Below are 15,488 nucleotides of genomic sequence, written 5' to 3' on the forward strand. Positions count from 1 at the left end.
CAATTCCTCATTCTCTTTGGCTGATTCAATCTCTGGCTTTCTTCACTGAGCCTGCCAGCAAGGGACCCCAGTAGAGCTGAGTATGTTTCTAGTTCTCCATCGTGGGCACCAGTGAAGGGATTGGGACTCACTGTACAATTTTGCAAACCCACTGGGGAGCTGCCAACTGGAAATGTCATCCAGATGCTATATTTCTAAGTCCAAGAATGCCTTCTGGTGCCCAGAAGGTTAGGTGCTCCATGATCCATAACCTGACCCCCCATGAAGCTTCCAGTAACCCCTCACCATATTTTGTGACAGAATTGCCTTCTCTGCACCTCAGTGAAAGTGGAGTAATGGGCAATTCATCTCCTGCCCAAACAAAGGGACACGAGTGGCAGGTGATCGGGACCCAGCCTGGGTCACTGAACAGCCAAGTTCCACCTGGTTTTTTTGCAGTAAAGCCATTTTGATTGAGTGGCCATTGGGTCCTTGCAGGGGGATACCACATGCAGATTGGTGGATGGCATTCAGGACAGCTGTCATTGGCTAAGGGATATTTTGCACAATACGCCCCTTTCGCTCCTGATGATTATAATTTCAGAAGGAGGCAGAGGGTGAGGAAGAGGTGGGGAAGAAGACAGTTCCCTTGATCTCTTTGGTAAGGCAACCCTGGAAAGGAATCCCAGAGAAACAGCTTCAGAGACCTTGGAGGAAAAGGAATGTTTCAGCATTGGCTCCATGCATGCAGCAAGCGTCCTGGAAGAATGTGGATGACCATCATCCTGAGCTGCTTGCTCCATATCACGAGCACTTCAACCAAACTGTGAGTGATGCTAAAACTCCATTTCAGTAACATCCATCCAGGGAACAACTTAAATAGATGGACCATTGTTTTGTCCAGTGTGGTATCGCATGTGCTGCTGTATCAGATTAAATCAGATCAGACCACTGGCCCACTGAATTTGGTATTTCACTTTCCATATTAGACTAGCTCACTTGTCTTGCACATCTAGATTGTGATGATAGAGGTTGTAGTCTGGGGATGCTCCTTTACTTATACTATAGAAGTTGGGAATGGGAGGGATGGTCCTTCAGTTAAACTAGTTAGGAGTTAAGTTAGTGAGAGATGGACCCAGAGTCTTCAGATGTTGCATACAGTTCCATAAATTAAAGCATGTTGTTCTTTTCATTCACTGTATGTCTGTGTTTAAAGTGGTATAAACTGTGGGATTATAAAAAGGAACTTGAAAGAATTTGAGTTCCAAACTGAAATAGAAGTTGGAAAATGAAGGCAAGTGGCACAACTTGGGCACCTGGAAGGACAAGGGCCACCATAAGTGACCTGACTGCATAGGTGCATACTAAGGACAGGTAGCCATGGAAGTTTTGCAACCGCCACCTGCCCTTCTGCTGTCAGGCAACATAGCAGAGAACTGGAGGGCATTCAGAAAGAAGTTTGAGTGATACGTAGCAGTCACAGAGGCAAAAGAGAAAAATGGCAAGTCAGATCCTTAGTCTTGTTGCATATTGTGGAGGAAGAAGTCCTGGCTGTTTATAATACCTTCAACTTTGAAAAAGAATGAAATGAAGCAAAATTCCATCCAAATTTGAAGAGTACTGCATGCAAAAAGTAATGAGATCCTTGGAAGATACAGATTTCTTATGTGCAAACAAACAGCAGAACAAAGTATAAACTGTTACTGGGCTAAAGAGACTTAGTAAAAACCATGCTTTTGGGAACTTGACAGAATCTCAGATTAGAGATGGGATTATTTGTGGAATTGCAGACACTGCTTTGTGAGAAAAAATACTGGATGAGGGAGGCTTGTCCGTAGAAAAGATTCAGGGGAGCAGAAACTGTGAAATGCCAGGCTGCAAAGTTGAATGCACCAAAAAGACAGTAGGCATGAAAACACGTGAAAACACATGGCCAGAATTTTCCAGTAGCAAGAAACCATCTCAGAAGTACGGCCTCTGATGAAGTGAGCCCCAGTTTACGAAAGCTTGTGCTATATCTATACGTTGGTGTGTGTGTACACACACACACACACACACACACACACGTTAGTCTGTAAGGTCCAAATTTACCATGCCTTCTATTTGACTTCAGACTAACTTGGATAACTACATCTCTAAGCCACTTCACAGAGTGGAATTTTCTATTGGCAAGAAGAATGCAAAGAGAGAAAGAGGTTATAGGCTGTGTAGCAGGTGTGATAAGTAACATGGTCCCAAATGTTGTGCTGCTTTTGGAAAGCTCTGTTTTAACTGTAACAAGAAGAATCATTTTGCTGAGTACTCCCAAACACAAAAAACTAAAGCACATGCAGCTAAGAGCATACCAGAAAAAAATTATATAAATATGGCTGAATCAAGCAAAATCCATGAGAGAAACTAAATTATGTCAGTGGAAATACAGGAGACCTTCACAAACGGTATACAAATGGATACATTTTAGAGATCTCCGTGGATGAGGAAATCCGTAAATACTGTACTGCCTTGTCTACATTGAAAACTTGTTTGGGTTTGTGGGGGATAATCCCTTGCTGCTTCATAGTCTACTGACGCCGCTTCGCCCATCAACTTCACATTATGTTGACTGTGCCTCTTTTTAAATTTTTTGAACCACCCCTTACTTGCGGAGCACAGTAACAAAATGTCATCATGCTGCATGGTGAGTGAACGTGGATTGGTGCAGTGCACTGTGAATATTCGAAACTGCAAATTGCAAATCCACGAATAGCGAGGTTTTCCTGTACAAGGAATGATGGCTTCTTTTAAGCTGGACACGAGCTCAAACTAATATTTTACCCAAGAATATAAAAAATTAAAATTGAAACCAAAAGTGAATCCAACAAACATCAGAATATCTGGCTACTCGTGAACAAATATCCCAGTGAAAGGGAAATACACTGCTAGAATTCGATATAAAAAAAGAGTATACGAACTCTTATTCTTTGGAAGGAGGTGATGCTCATTTTGGGTCTGGTAGCTTGTGAAAAACTGAATCTAGTTAAATGTATGTTTGCAGTACGTGAAGATGCAACATTCATGCCCCCTGATGATGATCTTGTCTGTCATAGCCCAAATCTGGACAGTTTTCTTAGATAGAAACCAAGTGTTCCAGAGCACAAGAAACAACCATGTCCTTGTGGCAAGAAATGTACCTATGGACACAAATTCAGGTGCCCTCACACAGAAAGAGGAACTCAGCCTCAACTGTCTGTAGCTAATACATTTGGTGTTATGTGCAGAAGTGCAGCTGCCAAACATTCAAGTCAGTTGGATCCCAGTATAGGGATTCAAGTACATCAAGACTTGGAGGAGAAGCTTCCCATCAAAACTAATCAGAAACTGGATCAGTCGGAGAAGAAAATGAAGCCTGCAGAAAGACCAACAGAGGTTTGCTAAAAGAGCTGCAGAAAAGGGGGAACAGAAAAGTGACAAGTAAAGACTCACTCCAGAGTGACAAGCTCCTAACCTGTCCTCTGTAGATGGGTGTTAATTCATTTTTGTATTAAGTGAGTTTTGTACGTTTTGTTAAAAGGGAAGATGTGGTGATAGAGGTTGTAGTTTGGAGACGCTCTCTTACTTATACTATGGAGATTGGGAATTGGAAGATGGTTCCTCAGTTAAGCTAGTTAAGAGTTAAGTTAGTGAGAGACAAACCCAGGGTCTGCAGATGTTGCAAACAGCTCCATGAATCATCTAGGCAATGGAATAATCAATCCCTTTTGAGGAACCCCCATTGCTTTTGGCAAAACATCATTCTTTTATTTTGATGTCCATTTCACCATTGTGAAGGGACAGTGCTTCGTTTTGTCATTTTGTTTAGTTTCAAAGCACAGTCCCGTTTCATTTCATCGAAACTATTTCGCTGTTTTGACTAGTTTTTTTTTTTTATGTTTTGCCCATGGGCTATAATGGGGAATCATGAAAATGCCTAAAATGTTGTCATTTCTTGCCTTATTCAGATGCAAATTGCTGGGTTGGTAGCCCCTTCTGAGGGCATGAAGCCTGCCAAGTTTCAAGGAGATAGGTGCAGAGTTTTTCTCAGAATCTCAAAAATCACCTCAAAATCTTGAAAGCAAAATTTGCCAGCAGTGGCAGCCTCCTGTCATCCGGCATGCAGAGATGGGGGTTTGCACCCCTGGGAGGGGTGTGGGGCTGTGCTGGACTCCTTCTGGGGGTGTGGGCCCTCAGATTTGTGCTGGATGACAGGAGGCTGCCGCCTGGGACTGGCACTGGGGGCAGCCTGCCCCAGTGCTGGAGAAGACAGATGCTGCTGCCGGCCACAGGCGGCAGCAGCAGCTTCCTGTCATCTGGGCACAAATCTGGGGGCCTGCACCCCTGGGAGGCCTGCAGGGCTGTGCTGGACTCCTCCTGGGGGTGCGGACCCCTGGATCTGCGCCCTGGATGAGAGGGGGCTGACCTGTCATCTGGGACCAGAGCTGGGTGTGGGCTGAGCCCAGCATCAGAGAAAATTGCTGCTGCCACCTTTCCCAGGCAGCAGTGAGACCCTCCCCTCATCCTGCATGCAGGCCAGGGGGTTTGCAATCTTGTCTGTTGCTGGGTGCATCCCATGCCCAGTGCCAGTCCCAGGTTGGAGAGGCAGCAACCAGGGTGCAGCTCTGGGGCTGGCACCCCTGGGAGGGCTGCCAGGCTGTGCCAGACCCCCATCCCTGGGGGTGTGGGCCCCTGGATCTGTGCCAGATGACAGGAGGCTGCTGCTGCCACCTGGGACTGTGCTGGGCACAGCCCATGCCCAGCACCGGGCTCCATGGAGCTCAGCCCAGCAGCAGGAGGTGGAGCACAGCCCTGGCTCTGTTCTTCTCTCGCCAGCTGGCTGCGCTCTGATCGGCTCCACCAGCCCTGTGGAGCTTAGCCTGGCAGTGGGAGGTGAATAGAGCTGGCGCTGCACTCCAATTGGCTCTGCCAGCCCCACTGAGTGCATCCCAGGGGCGGGAGGTGGATCCCTGGGCTGAGCTACATGGGGCTGCGGAGCTGCTTGGAGCGCAGTCCTGGCTCTCCCCTGCCTCCCGCCACAGGGCTGCTTCAAAACTCAAAATGTTTAGAAACTTTTGAAGTGTTTCAAGTTGCCCTCATTTTGTTTTGAAGCTGTTTCGATGTTTTTTGTTTCATTTAGATTTCATTATTTTAAGCTTGAAACATGTCAAAACAGCTTCAAAACGAAACGCTTGGCGAAATTTTGCACAGCCCTACTTAATGATATGTCATAACGCAGCCTCATGGAACTGCCTTATCCTGGGGTGCTGGGAATGTGAAGGTAAGAAGGTGCTTTCCAATTGCTGAGTCCAAATCTTCATGTTCTCCTCTACTGTCTCCTCCTTATTGCAGACATTACGTGGCAGTAGTCCCTGCTGATCTCCATTATCCATCAGTCCAAGTTGCCTGCCTGCATATCACCTGCAATGAGGAGAAGATCTATGCAATGCTGTCTATAGAGCAGTCTGAAGGATACAATGTCTTGGTGCACAGTGAGATTCAGGAGAAACGAAGCTTTGTGTGTAGCAAGTTCCAGGTGAGTTTCTCACAGCTACAGCCCTTGTGCCTCTTCCACCATTTTCATTTCTTTGTGGACACTAGCCCCGATAAAAGGTATTAGTCTGACCGCTCTTTACATCACTGCCCTGTAGTTCTCCCTTGGTCAGGTACAGCATGAACAGGTTTCGCCTGCTCACCAGCCTCACCAGACTTCCTCCACCCTGTCTGAGCAGAACGTACTGCAGGGAGAAGTATGTCAGCTCATCGTCCGTGGCCCCAGTCCTTCCTCAGTGTCTTTACTGAAGTAGACAATGAAGAAGCCAGTTAAGAAAGCTGGGCTTTAAAAACTTTTTTTTTTTTTGCTGAAAAATGAAGTTTTGGAGTTGCAGAAAATTTCTGTGAATGGGGCTAGAAACTCAGAGAAGCTCCAGCCATTTTTTAAAATGCCAAGTGAACTACTCTGACGTTTCCAAACCTTTCAATGTTGGGATTAGTTCGACAGACGGACCCAGTTCCAATCATGAGGTCATGACACCAGAAGCAGCTCCTCTTACACACTATAGCCTAGGGTTTATGGTGCTCCCAGTGAGGAAAGATGACTCAAATTCAAACTCCCTTTCACTCTAACTGGAACACGGACTTGAACTGAATTTGATGTCCCACCTGCCTGGAGACTGCCCTCCCCACTGAAGCAGGGTATTCTGGGCTGGGCCTCTCTCAGGTCCTTCTGATAAAGCTGTTTGTATAAAATACTTAAATATTAATTGGACCAAGCTTTGAAACCCAGGGGCACGTCCAGACAGGCACAGCCATGTGGTGCTGCAAACACATCTGCAGTGCCACAAACCGCACAGTCAGGTGTTCTCTGTGCTGCATGGGCACGCTGCTTATGTGTGCGCTGCTCCTTTTTTTTTCCCTCGCAGGTTTTTTTGACCCCTGGATATCCGGGGGTCAAAAAACCTGCAGGAAAGAAAAAAAGAGTAGCATGTACACAGGCAGTGGGCTCCCCTGAAAAGCAGAGGTGGCCCACCCAGAGCTGCAGTGCAGCTGCCAGCCAGGCTCTGCCCAGCAGGATTGCTGCTGCTGCAACCCCAGAGGCCCCCAGAATCCCAGGTAAGGCTGCTGGGGCCAGCACAATTCTGGCTCCAGCCTCCCTACTGGCCCTGGGTTAACTTGCCACATGCCAAAGTGTGCATGGCACGGGCATTCCCTAGGGACAAGTAGCGGTGGCACAAGGTGCGCCACTGCTACTTGGCCCAAGGAACCAAATGTCTGTGGTTGTCTGGATACAGCCCAGGAGTCCCTTCAACTGGATGAATGCCCCAACTGTTGGATGATAGTCATTCTTTCTCTTGCTCTCACACTATGAGCCAACAAGTATTTCATTAGTTCTGCAAAGTGGAATAGCTTCAACAAGACAGTCTGAGAAAATTCTGTTCCTGAATATCTCATAGCCCAGTGATTAGGGAAGTCTAGTACAAGGAAGGCTCAAATTCAAGTCTCAGTTCTCAATCACCCAGTTCAGCCTCTGCAAGAGAAGGCTGAGAGGAGATCTTGTGGCTGCCTACACATTCATTAGGGGGATGCAACAAGGGATCAGAGATGCTCTGTTCATCAGGGCTCCTCTTGGGGTAACAAGGAACAATGGTTACAAACTGACAAACAGCAGAGTTAGGTTAGACATCAGGAAAAACTTCACAGTAAGGGTAGCCAAAATCTGGAATGGGCTTCCAAGGGAGGTGGCGCTGTCCCCTACCTTGGGGGTCTCTAAGAGAAAGCTGGATAGGCATCAGGCTGGGGTCATCTGACCCCAGCACTCTTTCCTGCCCAGGCAGGGGGTCAGACTCAATGATCTGTTGAGGTCCCTTTTGACCCTAGCTTCTATGGATCTATGAATCTTTGTCTCCCAGAGCCCAGGTCAGCGCTCTAACCTAGAGCTATGAAACACAACTATGGCACCAACAACCCCTTCAGAGGTTAGCCTTTCATTTACAGATTTCCTTTGTTTTTGTTAAGATGTCCAGAATCAAAACAAAATACATTACTTTACACAAAAGAGAGAGAGAAAAAAAGAAACACATTCATTTCTGGTGAAATGATCAGGCTTTGTTTTGTTTTTTTGGGTGGCTGGTTTGAAAATGTATTTTTTTTTATGCAGCTCTACTAATTAATGCCAGGTAGCACTGAAGGTGTGTGTGATGTGGGTGCCAGATCCTCTGAGAATTGTACTGTGATGGAGTAATGGAATAACATAAAAATAGGTCTGGAAAGGACCTTGGGGATTCATCTAGTCCAACACCCTGCTCCAGGCAGGTTCATCCCTATCTATACCATGTTACACATGAGTTTGCCTAACCTAGTCTTAATTTTTTTTAGAACAACTCTCATGGATAACTACCAGGCACAATTACAGAATCATCAAAAACACCCTTTAATTTGCCAGAGGTAAAGCAGGGGGGTGAGGGCACTGTCAGTGTCTTGCCACTGTAAGGACAGGCATGAGAATTAAAATATGCTCAAAAGAGACATTCCCAAGGGGAAGAAACACAGCAGCAGCTCAGTTTATGCAAAGGGCAACAAAAATTATCCTGATGGGAACATGTGTGTTGGTTTCTATAAACTACATAGGACACCCTCAGGGCTAGTTACTACATGCAGAGAATCTTTACAGTACTCTGGGGTGAAAGGAATTTGCTTTCCACCAGAAAAGAGCCAGCACTTACTTGTGCTTTCTTTATTGAGGCTGCTGGATATGGACAAATTCTCTCATTTTGGCTTTCTCCTTCCAGACTGACTAACACAACCCGAGCTCTCTGATGTCAGCATGTGGAGGCAGTTAGACCTACCCCTATGCCTCCGTCAGCTTTATGGTTTCTTACGGATCTGGCTCCCTCAACCTCCCATATGGAGGAATATGAGGATATCACTGGTCTCTTCCTGGCAAGCAGTCAAAGGGGTAAAATCCCTAGCTTGTGGGCTCCCATGTGACATAGTGTGGAACTAGTTAAATCTGAGTGTGGAGAGAGGGAGGGTGTCACTCTAGGCTAGGGGGTTATTTTCCCCCTGTTCTTCTCACTTCTTCCCACAGAGTTAAGGGGAAGTGGGGAGACTGTTCATGTGCTCTCTTTCTCTCTCTACCTATACATAGGTTTCACCTCCAGCTGGAGGCACAGAGGAGGTTGCTACCATCAAATTGTTCATCACTGGCCGCAGGATCGGTATTGCTGAGGAAAAGAAGGTCCTGATCCGTAGGGTTGGCACCGGCACCTTCATCCAGACGGACAAACCCATTTATAAGCCAGGACAGACAGGTGGCTCCCATCTGCCTTGTTCTGTACACATGCTGGGACAGATCCTCTTGGGAAAGAAGGCAGAGGCAGCCTTCTGCCACCTCTCCACTCTTTTTCTAACCTCTTGGAGCCATGCCAACCTTTAGTATAAATAAAAGCTATCTCAAAGCGGTGATCATTTTTGTGCTGGCTTAAAGAGCCCCTTGGAGCCATGTCAATCTTCTAGCTCCTTGGAGCTATGTCAACCTTCAGTATAAATAAGAACTGACTTGAGATGGTGACCATTTGTGCTGGTTTAAAGAGCCCACTTAGGGTCATTGTACTAGTTTAGGAAACTCAGGGCATGTTGTGCTCTGTGTCCTTTCCCAGCCCTCCAACACTCCCAGCCTGCCACTACCCTACCAGCCACGGTGACTTTACCTCACCAGAGAGTCTCCTGACATTATTACTCTGTTTTGTAGGCCCAGAAATGCCACAAAAGTAATACCCCTCTATATAATATATACCATCTACTTTATATGTGATCCTACCACCCTCTGTTGAGTATGGAGAGGACTGCTCAGCTATATGTCACAGGCCCTTTTGTTTAGTTGGACAGGCCGGGGCTTTCAGTGCAGGAGGATCTAAGTTTCACCACAGCTGCTGCTGTAAAGATCTTAATAGCTTCAGTGTATAGCTGTGTCATGGCTGGGCAAATCCAGACAGCTTTTGGCTGATGAATGTCCTTGGGATGAAGGTGTGAATATCTACGTATGTATTTATATAACACTTCGTGTGATAGACTCACATCTTCATACTCTGAGCATATGTGGGGACAGGAGTAGGCAAGATCTGAAAGAGTAGGGAGGCTGTGGGGCAGGACTGAGGACTATCAGAGTTGTGTGGGGAGACCAGCTCTGGTATAGCAGCAGGGTGGGATTGAGAGCTGATACATTCCTTGAACTTTTAATTAATCTTTATGTTTATTTTTCTCTTGCAGTGAAATTTCGTATTGTCACCATGAACGAGGACTTCATTGCACTCAACAACTCGGTAAGTCAAGTCTGAGGGGTTGTGGAAGAGCCTCCTTTTGGTTCACATCCCAACCCTATACTTTTGCCAAGCCTGTCCAAGCTTCTATGCTTTCTTATCCCCCCAATTCATGCATGGACTTGGCCTGTCAACTGTCTGAAGGGGTGCAGAAAGAAATGACAATTTTTGCATGATCTTGCCCCTAAAAGCACTCTACAGCCGTGGCATAACACACAAGCATGGCTGCAGAGCACTTTTAAAATGGCCAATCATATGAAAAGGTACCATTAAATCATTTAAATCAGGTAGCAAATGAAGGCACTCTATTTTAGAGTGCCTTAGGGAATTTGTATACAATTCCCTACTAGGGTTATGCAGGAAGGGGATGGGGCGCAGATGGACAGTGATCGGTGGGGGGGATATCCCAGGCAGGACCTTCTCCAGCAGGAGAGGGTTCCCAGTGACCCATGGCACCAGCAGGGAGGGGCACAGTCCCCAAAATGCCTTCACACTGCCACCCCACATTGGGGTATGAATCCTGGCTGGCTCTTTGCAGCTGGACAGCAGGTGGGGAAGGGGGAGCACCTGGGCAAGGATTGGGCTGGCTGGTTTCCACAGTAGGCTACAGTGCCCCCTGCCTCCTGGCCTTGGCCAGTGCATAGAGGCACTCAGCCACCACCAGACTCTGGATGTCTGTTAGCTTCAATAACTTGTGTAAAGGGCAAAAAGTCACAGTGTGATTGAAGTGTCCTTCTGTAAGTTCTGTAAATACCTTAGAAGAGTAACTCCCAGAATAACATTTGATAACCCACTGTTAAAAGCAGATGGCAGTGAGGTCCAAACACCAAGTGCAATGCTCTGCCTATACTACGGAGGGAGCTATCCACCAGCATAAGATGACCACCCATCAACACGAGTTGGCTGCCCACCAGCACAAGTTGGCCATCTATCAGCATCAGATAGCTGTCCATGAGTGCAAGCACTGTACATGCTTAGCCTTTATTGAGTATATATTAGTTCCCTCTACTGGCTGCATTGCTGCAGCTGCTGCTTTTCGGAACCGGGTTTGTGGGAGTGCACCACTGTGTCCTGTTAAATGTACTGAGAGGACAGGTCTGCTTCCTGGAGGAATCTACCCTAGTGTTATATGGGAAGAGGACTCTCTTAAGCTAGTACTTTTCTGGGAGTCTTCTATGAGATCAGCATTGTGTAGCAGGCTGGGCCAATGTCAAACAAGGACACAACTCCCTCAGCCTGGGACTCTTAAAGAATAATGCATTTATAAATGTAGTGTTGCCAGTTCCTGAAAGTGGGGACCTACCAGAAAGATCTTAAAAATTGCTAAATTTCACGAGCTGGACCTTAAACAAAAAATTGATCATTAGATCAAGTATTGCACATAGTAAACTGCTCATACTTGTGCCAAATTTTATTCCACCTATTAGGTGCGTAAGTGGACTCAGGTGCCTACGTGTGATTCTATTCTACCCTATTCATGTCCTGTCAATCTATTAATGCATCGGGTTTTTTTGTTTTGTTTTGGGGGTTTTTTTTGTAACACTGCAATCTGACCCTTAAGATTGAGTCACAAGAAGCAGTGAGGAAAAGGAGGACCCACCCACCTTTTGTATTGCAGTTTTTCATGGATTTGAGCTGCGTGGAATAGGATTGCATTTAGGTGCATAAGTCCAATCATGAGCACACGAGGTGGAATAGAATCAGTCCCTGGGCAGAATTCTATCCCACCTAATGGATAACTAAAGAGCAGCTGATGACCAATTCTGAGTCTCCTGACTATTGTGTAGGAACAAGTCTATTACCCATTCTGGGCGTGTAAATACTCCCATTATAGTAAAAGGGAGATCATATGGTCATAGAAAAGTAGGGCTGGAAGGGATTTCATAAGGTCACCTAGTTCAGCCCCAAGCTTAAAGCAAGATCATCCCTGATCATCCCACCCAAATGTCTGTCTAACCTGCTCTTGAAAACTTCCAAGGATGGCGATTGCACAACTTCTCTAGGTAGCCTGTTCCAGTGTGTGATCACCCTCATAGTCAGAAAGTTCTTCCTAATCTAAAACATAACTTTCCCCTGCTGAAGCTTGAGGCTAAATTACCTTGTGATGTCCCTTCCTAACCTACTTTCCTATGATCCTATGTAGATGGGTCCTAGCCCTGCCTCCTACATTCATGGTGAAAGCTCATCCCTATCCTCTTGGTAATCACTGTTCAGGTATTTGAAGACTGTTACCAAATTCTTTTTCAGTCTGCTCTTCTCTAGACTAAATAACCTGAGTTCTTTCAACCTTTCTTCATAAGTCTGCTTCCCAGGCCCTTAATCATTTTTGTTGCTCTGTGCTGGACTCCTCCCAAACTGTCCACATCCTTCTTGAAGGGATGGGCCCAAAACTGGACCCGGTACTCCAGGTGAGGCCATACCAGTGTTGAATAGAGTAGAATGATCACTTCCCTTGATTTGCAAGTGACATTACTATTAATACAACCCAGGATGCTGTTGCCTTCTTTTTTTTAGCAACAAGAGCACACTGGTGGCTCATATTCAGGTCATGTTGTACTGTAATCCCTGGGTCCTTCTCTGTCGTATTTCAGTTGAGCCAGTCATTCCCCATTCTGTATTTGTGCATACAATTATTTTTGTCTCAAGTGAAAGACTTTGCACTTGTCTTTGGTAAATATTATCAGATTGACTGCAGATTATTTTTCCAGTTTATCCAGGTTGTTCTGGAGATTAGCTCTACCCTTCATTTTGTTTGCAACTCCACCCAATTTGGTGTCACCCACAAATTTGCTAAGTGCATGCTCAATCCCATCATCCAGATAGTTAATGAAGTTATTAAACAATATTGGCCCTGGGACAGACCCCTAGAGAACCCCTCTTGATACCTCCTCCCATCTTGACATTGAGCCATTGAGCACAATGAGCCAACCAGTTATGTATCCATGTCGCAGTACGTCAGTCTAGTCTGTATTTTCTTAGTTTGTTAACAAGAATGTTGTGGGGATGTCTATGCGAAGGTCTTCAGAGAGTGATCCTTTTCATATAATTGGGGCAATTTTGTGTCCAGAGGGAGAAATGAAATCACTCCCACACTTGAGTCCAGTAGCTCAGAGTCTGTCACAAGCTGTAGTTTGGTTTTCCACAAGGAGAAATAGAGCTGTGCCCATTATGCTTCTTATATTTTGTTCAGGCTGTTGACAGTATGCTTGTCTCTTCTAATGTTGCTGCCTCTTTTTTTTCCCCCCAGTACCCATTTGTGTTCCTTCAGGTGAGTGTCACAGAAATTAGTACTGTGTCCCAGGTTACTAAAGTTTAGATGGGTTTTTTCAGGGTTTCCTTGTATCCTAGACGCTGGGCATGTCTACATGTGTATTAATGCACCGTAATTCTGGTATGTTAAGTTTATTGTGTCATAATTGGCAATATTGCGTGGTAGTGTCGGTGCACATCTTTTACATTATGCTAATGTGCAGTAGACAATTCTACTGTGCACACTAATGCAGCTTTTGCCATGACATAGTAATGCATAGTAGGATTAGTCTACTGTGCTTTTAATATCTCATGTAGATGGGCCCATTGTGAACCAAGTTCTGCTGTATGTTACACCAGTGTAAATATGAGTTAGATTTACTCCTCATGAAAAGGTTCTCCATTTGCACCTTTATCTCCATTCCTAGGGTAGAAGTGTTGCCAGCACTCCTACTCCCATCTGTGCTTCTAGGGGATGAACCTTGAAGTGGGGAAAGGACTGGGAGGCTGAAATATTAAATCACATACCAACTAAAGCACTGTTTTTAAAAACCCACCGCTTCAATTTAGGGCCCCCGTTTCATCTACACACACCATCAGAGACCAGTTTAGAACCCAATGAGTAATAGCATTAACCTTGAAATAGCTGTACATGATGAAGTTTGGATTATTTAAGAGGCTGTAATAACTGGCTTTTCCTCTCTCTTGTGGGTGTAGGACCCTAACAGCAACCGGATTGGCCAGTGGCTGGACGTGGTAGCTCAGGATGGCATTGCAGATTTATCTTTCCAGCTAGCTGCTGAGCCTCCCCTGGGGATGTATGTCATCAACGTAGCCAATGGGAAAGCATACAGCAGCTTCTCCGTAGAGGAATATGGTATAAATTGGAAATCTGTGGGGCAGATATGAGGCATGGGAAATCATATCTGGGAAGAGGAATCCCATTTCAATACAAGAAACTGATGGTAGATGGAGAATCACATCTGTCGAGGGAAAGTTGTCACTTTGGACAGAGAAAGGAGTCAAATTCATAATGGATATTGTTTAAGGAGGTGATTTTCTGGCTCCCTGGTTGGTTGGGTACAGTACAGTGGCTCTAATGGAGCAACACCAGCACTACAATCTGCTGACTCCTGAAATCTGACTGTAAGGGCATGAAGGTGGGAGTTTCTAAAGAGCTTAAGTGATGCAGAAGAAAGCATCCCATTGGCTTTCAATGGAGCACAAGCTTCTGCATCACTTAAATCCTTCTTAAAATTCCATTCTCAGTGCTTATTTCTAGAGGAATTTGTAAACTCTACTTTCACCCTCTCTGGCTTTGTTTGTAGAATGTGCCCAGGGCTGGACTTTTGTTCTTCGGTCTTTCCAGAGCCATGTAGGAGTAATACTTCGTTAGCTGTGGGTAGCCTCTTTCCGTCATCACTCATCACAAACAACTGAGAGAGGTCAGGGAATTCTACAAGTTAATTCTGAGCCATCAGAGAATGGCAGGCTGAGCATAGACATCATCACTGGGGTAAACACCCAGGAAACAAACTGTCTTCCCTTATAAAAGAAGAAAATGAGACTTCCTACCCCCACTCAGCCAGGGTTTGTCTCCACCTCTATCCTCAGCAAGATGTACTTATTCCCTCTTGTCTCTCTGGGTTTCCCTTCCAGTGCTGCCAAAATTTGAAGTGATTTTTGAGAAGCCAATTCATATTTACATTTTGGATAAAACTTTCCCGCTACAGGTGTGCGGCAGGTGAGGAGGCTTCCTTGGTGGGAGGGACACACTACTGCACTCTAGTCTGTGATGAGCAAAGTCCCCTGTATAACTTAGGGGAACCTCCAGGAAACATACAGATGTGGAAACATGGGATAGAAAGGGGGTCCTGAGGCTATGCAGTCCAGTCCCCAGTATCTGTAGGTAACCATTTGTCCAAAAGGATTGTCTATCCCAACCTCCCTCACACATCACAACCACAAAGTAACCTATGATGGACAAAACCCTAAAAAACTGGACATTGTGTCATAGGCAAAAACCAGGGGAAATGAGGGCATCACTAGTGCCTTGACACAACATGGCAGAGGATTTGTTAGGTTAAAAGGCACTCAGACTAGGAAGTGGACTTTACTCCAGATCTGGAAGTCAGTTCAAACATGAGCACATGAGCAAGACTGTCCAGTCAAGCACCCAAGAGGTTTCTGAGTACTAAGAGATTGTCTCAGTTCAGGCCAGACCAGTTCCTACTTCTAGCTGTTGCCAATGTCTAGTGCTAGAGGAAGCTAAAAACAGAAGCCAGAAGCCAAATAATGGATGGAGGGGTGGGGGGAATGCCATTCTCTTGGTATGCCTTATACATTGCTTGTATCCATCCACACAGTGAATTCAATCTGTCAATGCACAGGAGCAGTTCCTCTATTTTGCAACTATCTGCCACTCCTACTCTT

At 45.6% G+C, this 15,488-nt stretch overlaps 1 protein-coding gene across 1 annotated transcript in view; it reads left to right on the forward strand.

Annotated features, from left to right (window-relative positions):
• Positions 1–746: 746 nt before the first annotated feature.
• Positions 747–15,488, forward strand: part of LOC149866625 (alpha-2-macroglobulin-like protein 1) — a 49,917-nt gene continuing 35,175 nt past the window's right edge. Inside the window, exons 1-7 of the mRNA XM_090043966.1 lie at positions 747–805; positions 5,341–5,524; positions 8,636–8,798; positions 9,757–9,818; positions 12,515–12,523; positions 13,773–13,932; positions 14,715–14,799. Of these exons, the coding sequence (XP_089900092.1) occupies positions 747–805; positions 5,341–5,524; positions 8,636–8,798; positions 9,757–9,818; positions 12,515–12,523; positions 13,773–13,932; positions 14,715–14,799 (722 nt within the window). The remainder of the gene's footprint in view (positions 806–5,340; positions 5,525–8,635; positions 8,799–9,756; positions 9,819–12,514; positions 12,524–13,772; positions 13,933–14,714; positions 14,800–15,488) is intronic.

This window comes from Crocodylus siamensis, chromosome 4 (assembly GCF_052110815.1).
Source record: "Crocodylus siamensis isolate JL-2025a chromosome 4, ASM5211081v1, whole genome shotgun sequence".
Lineage (NCBI taxonomy): Eukaryota > Metazoa > Chordata > Crocodylia > Crocodylidae > Crocodylus > Crocodylus siamensis.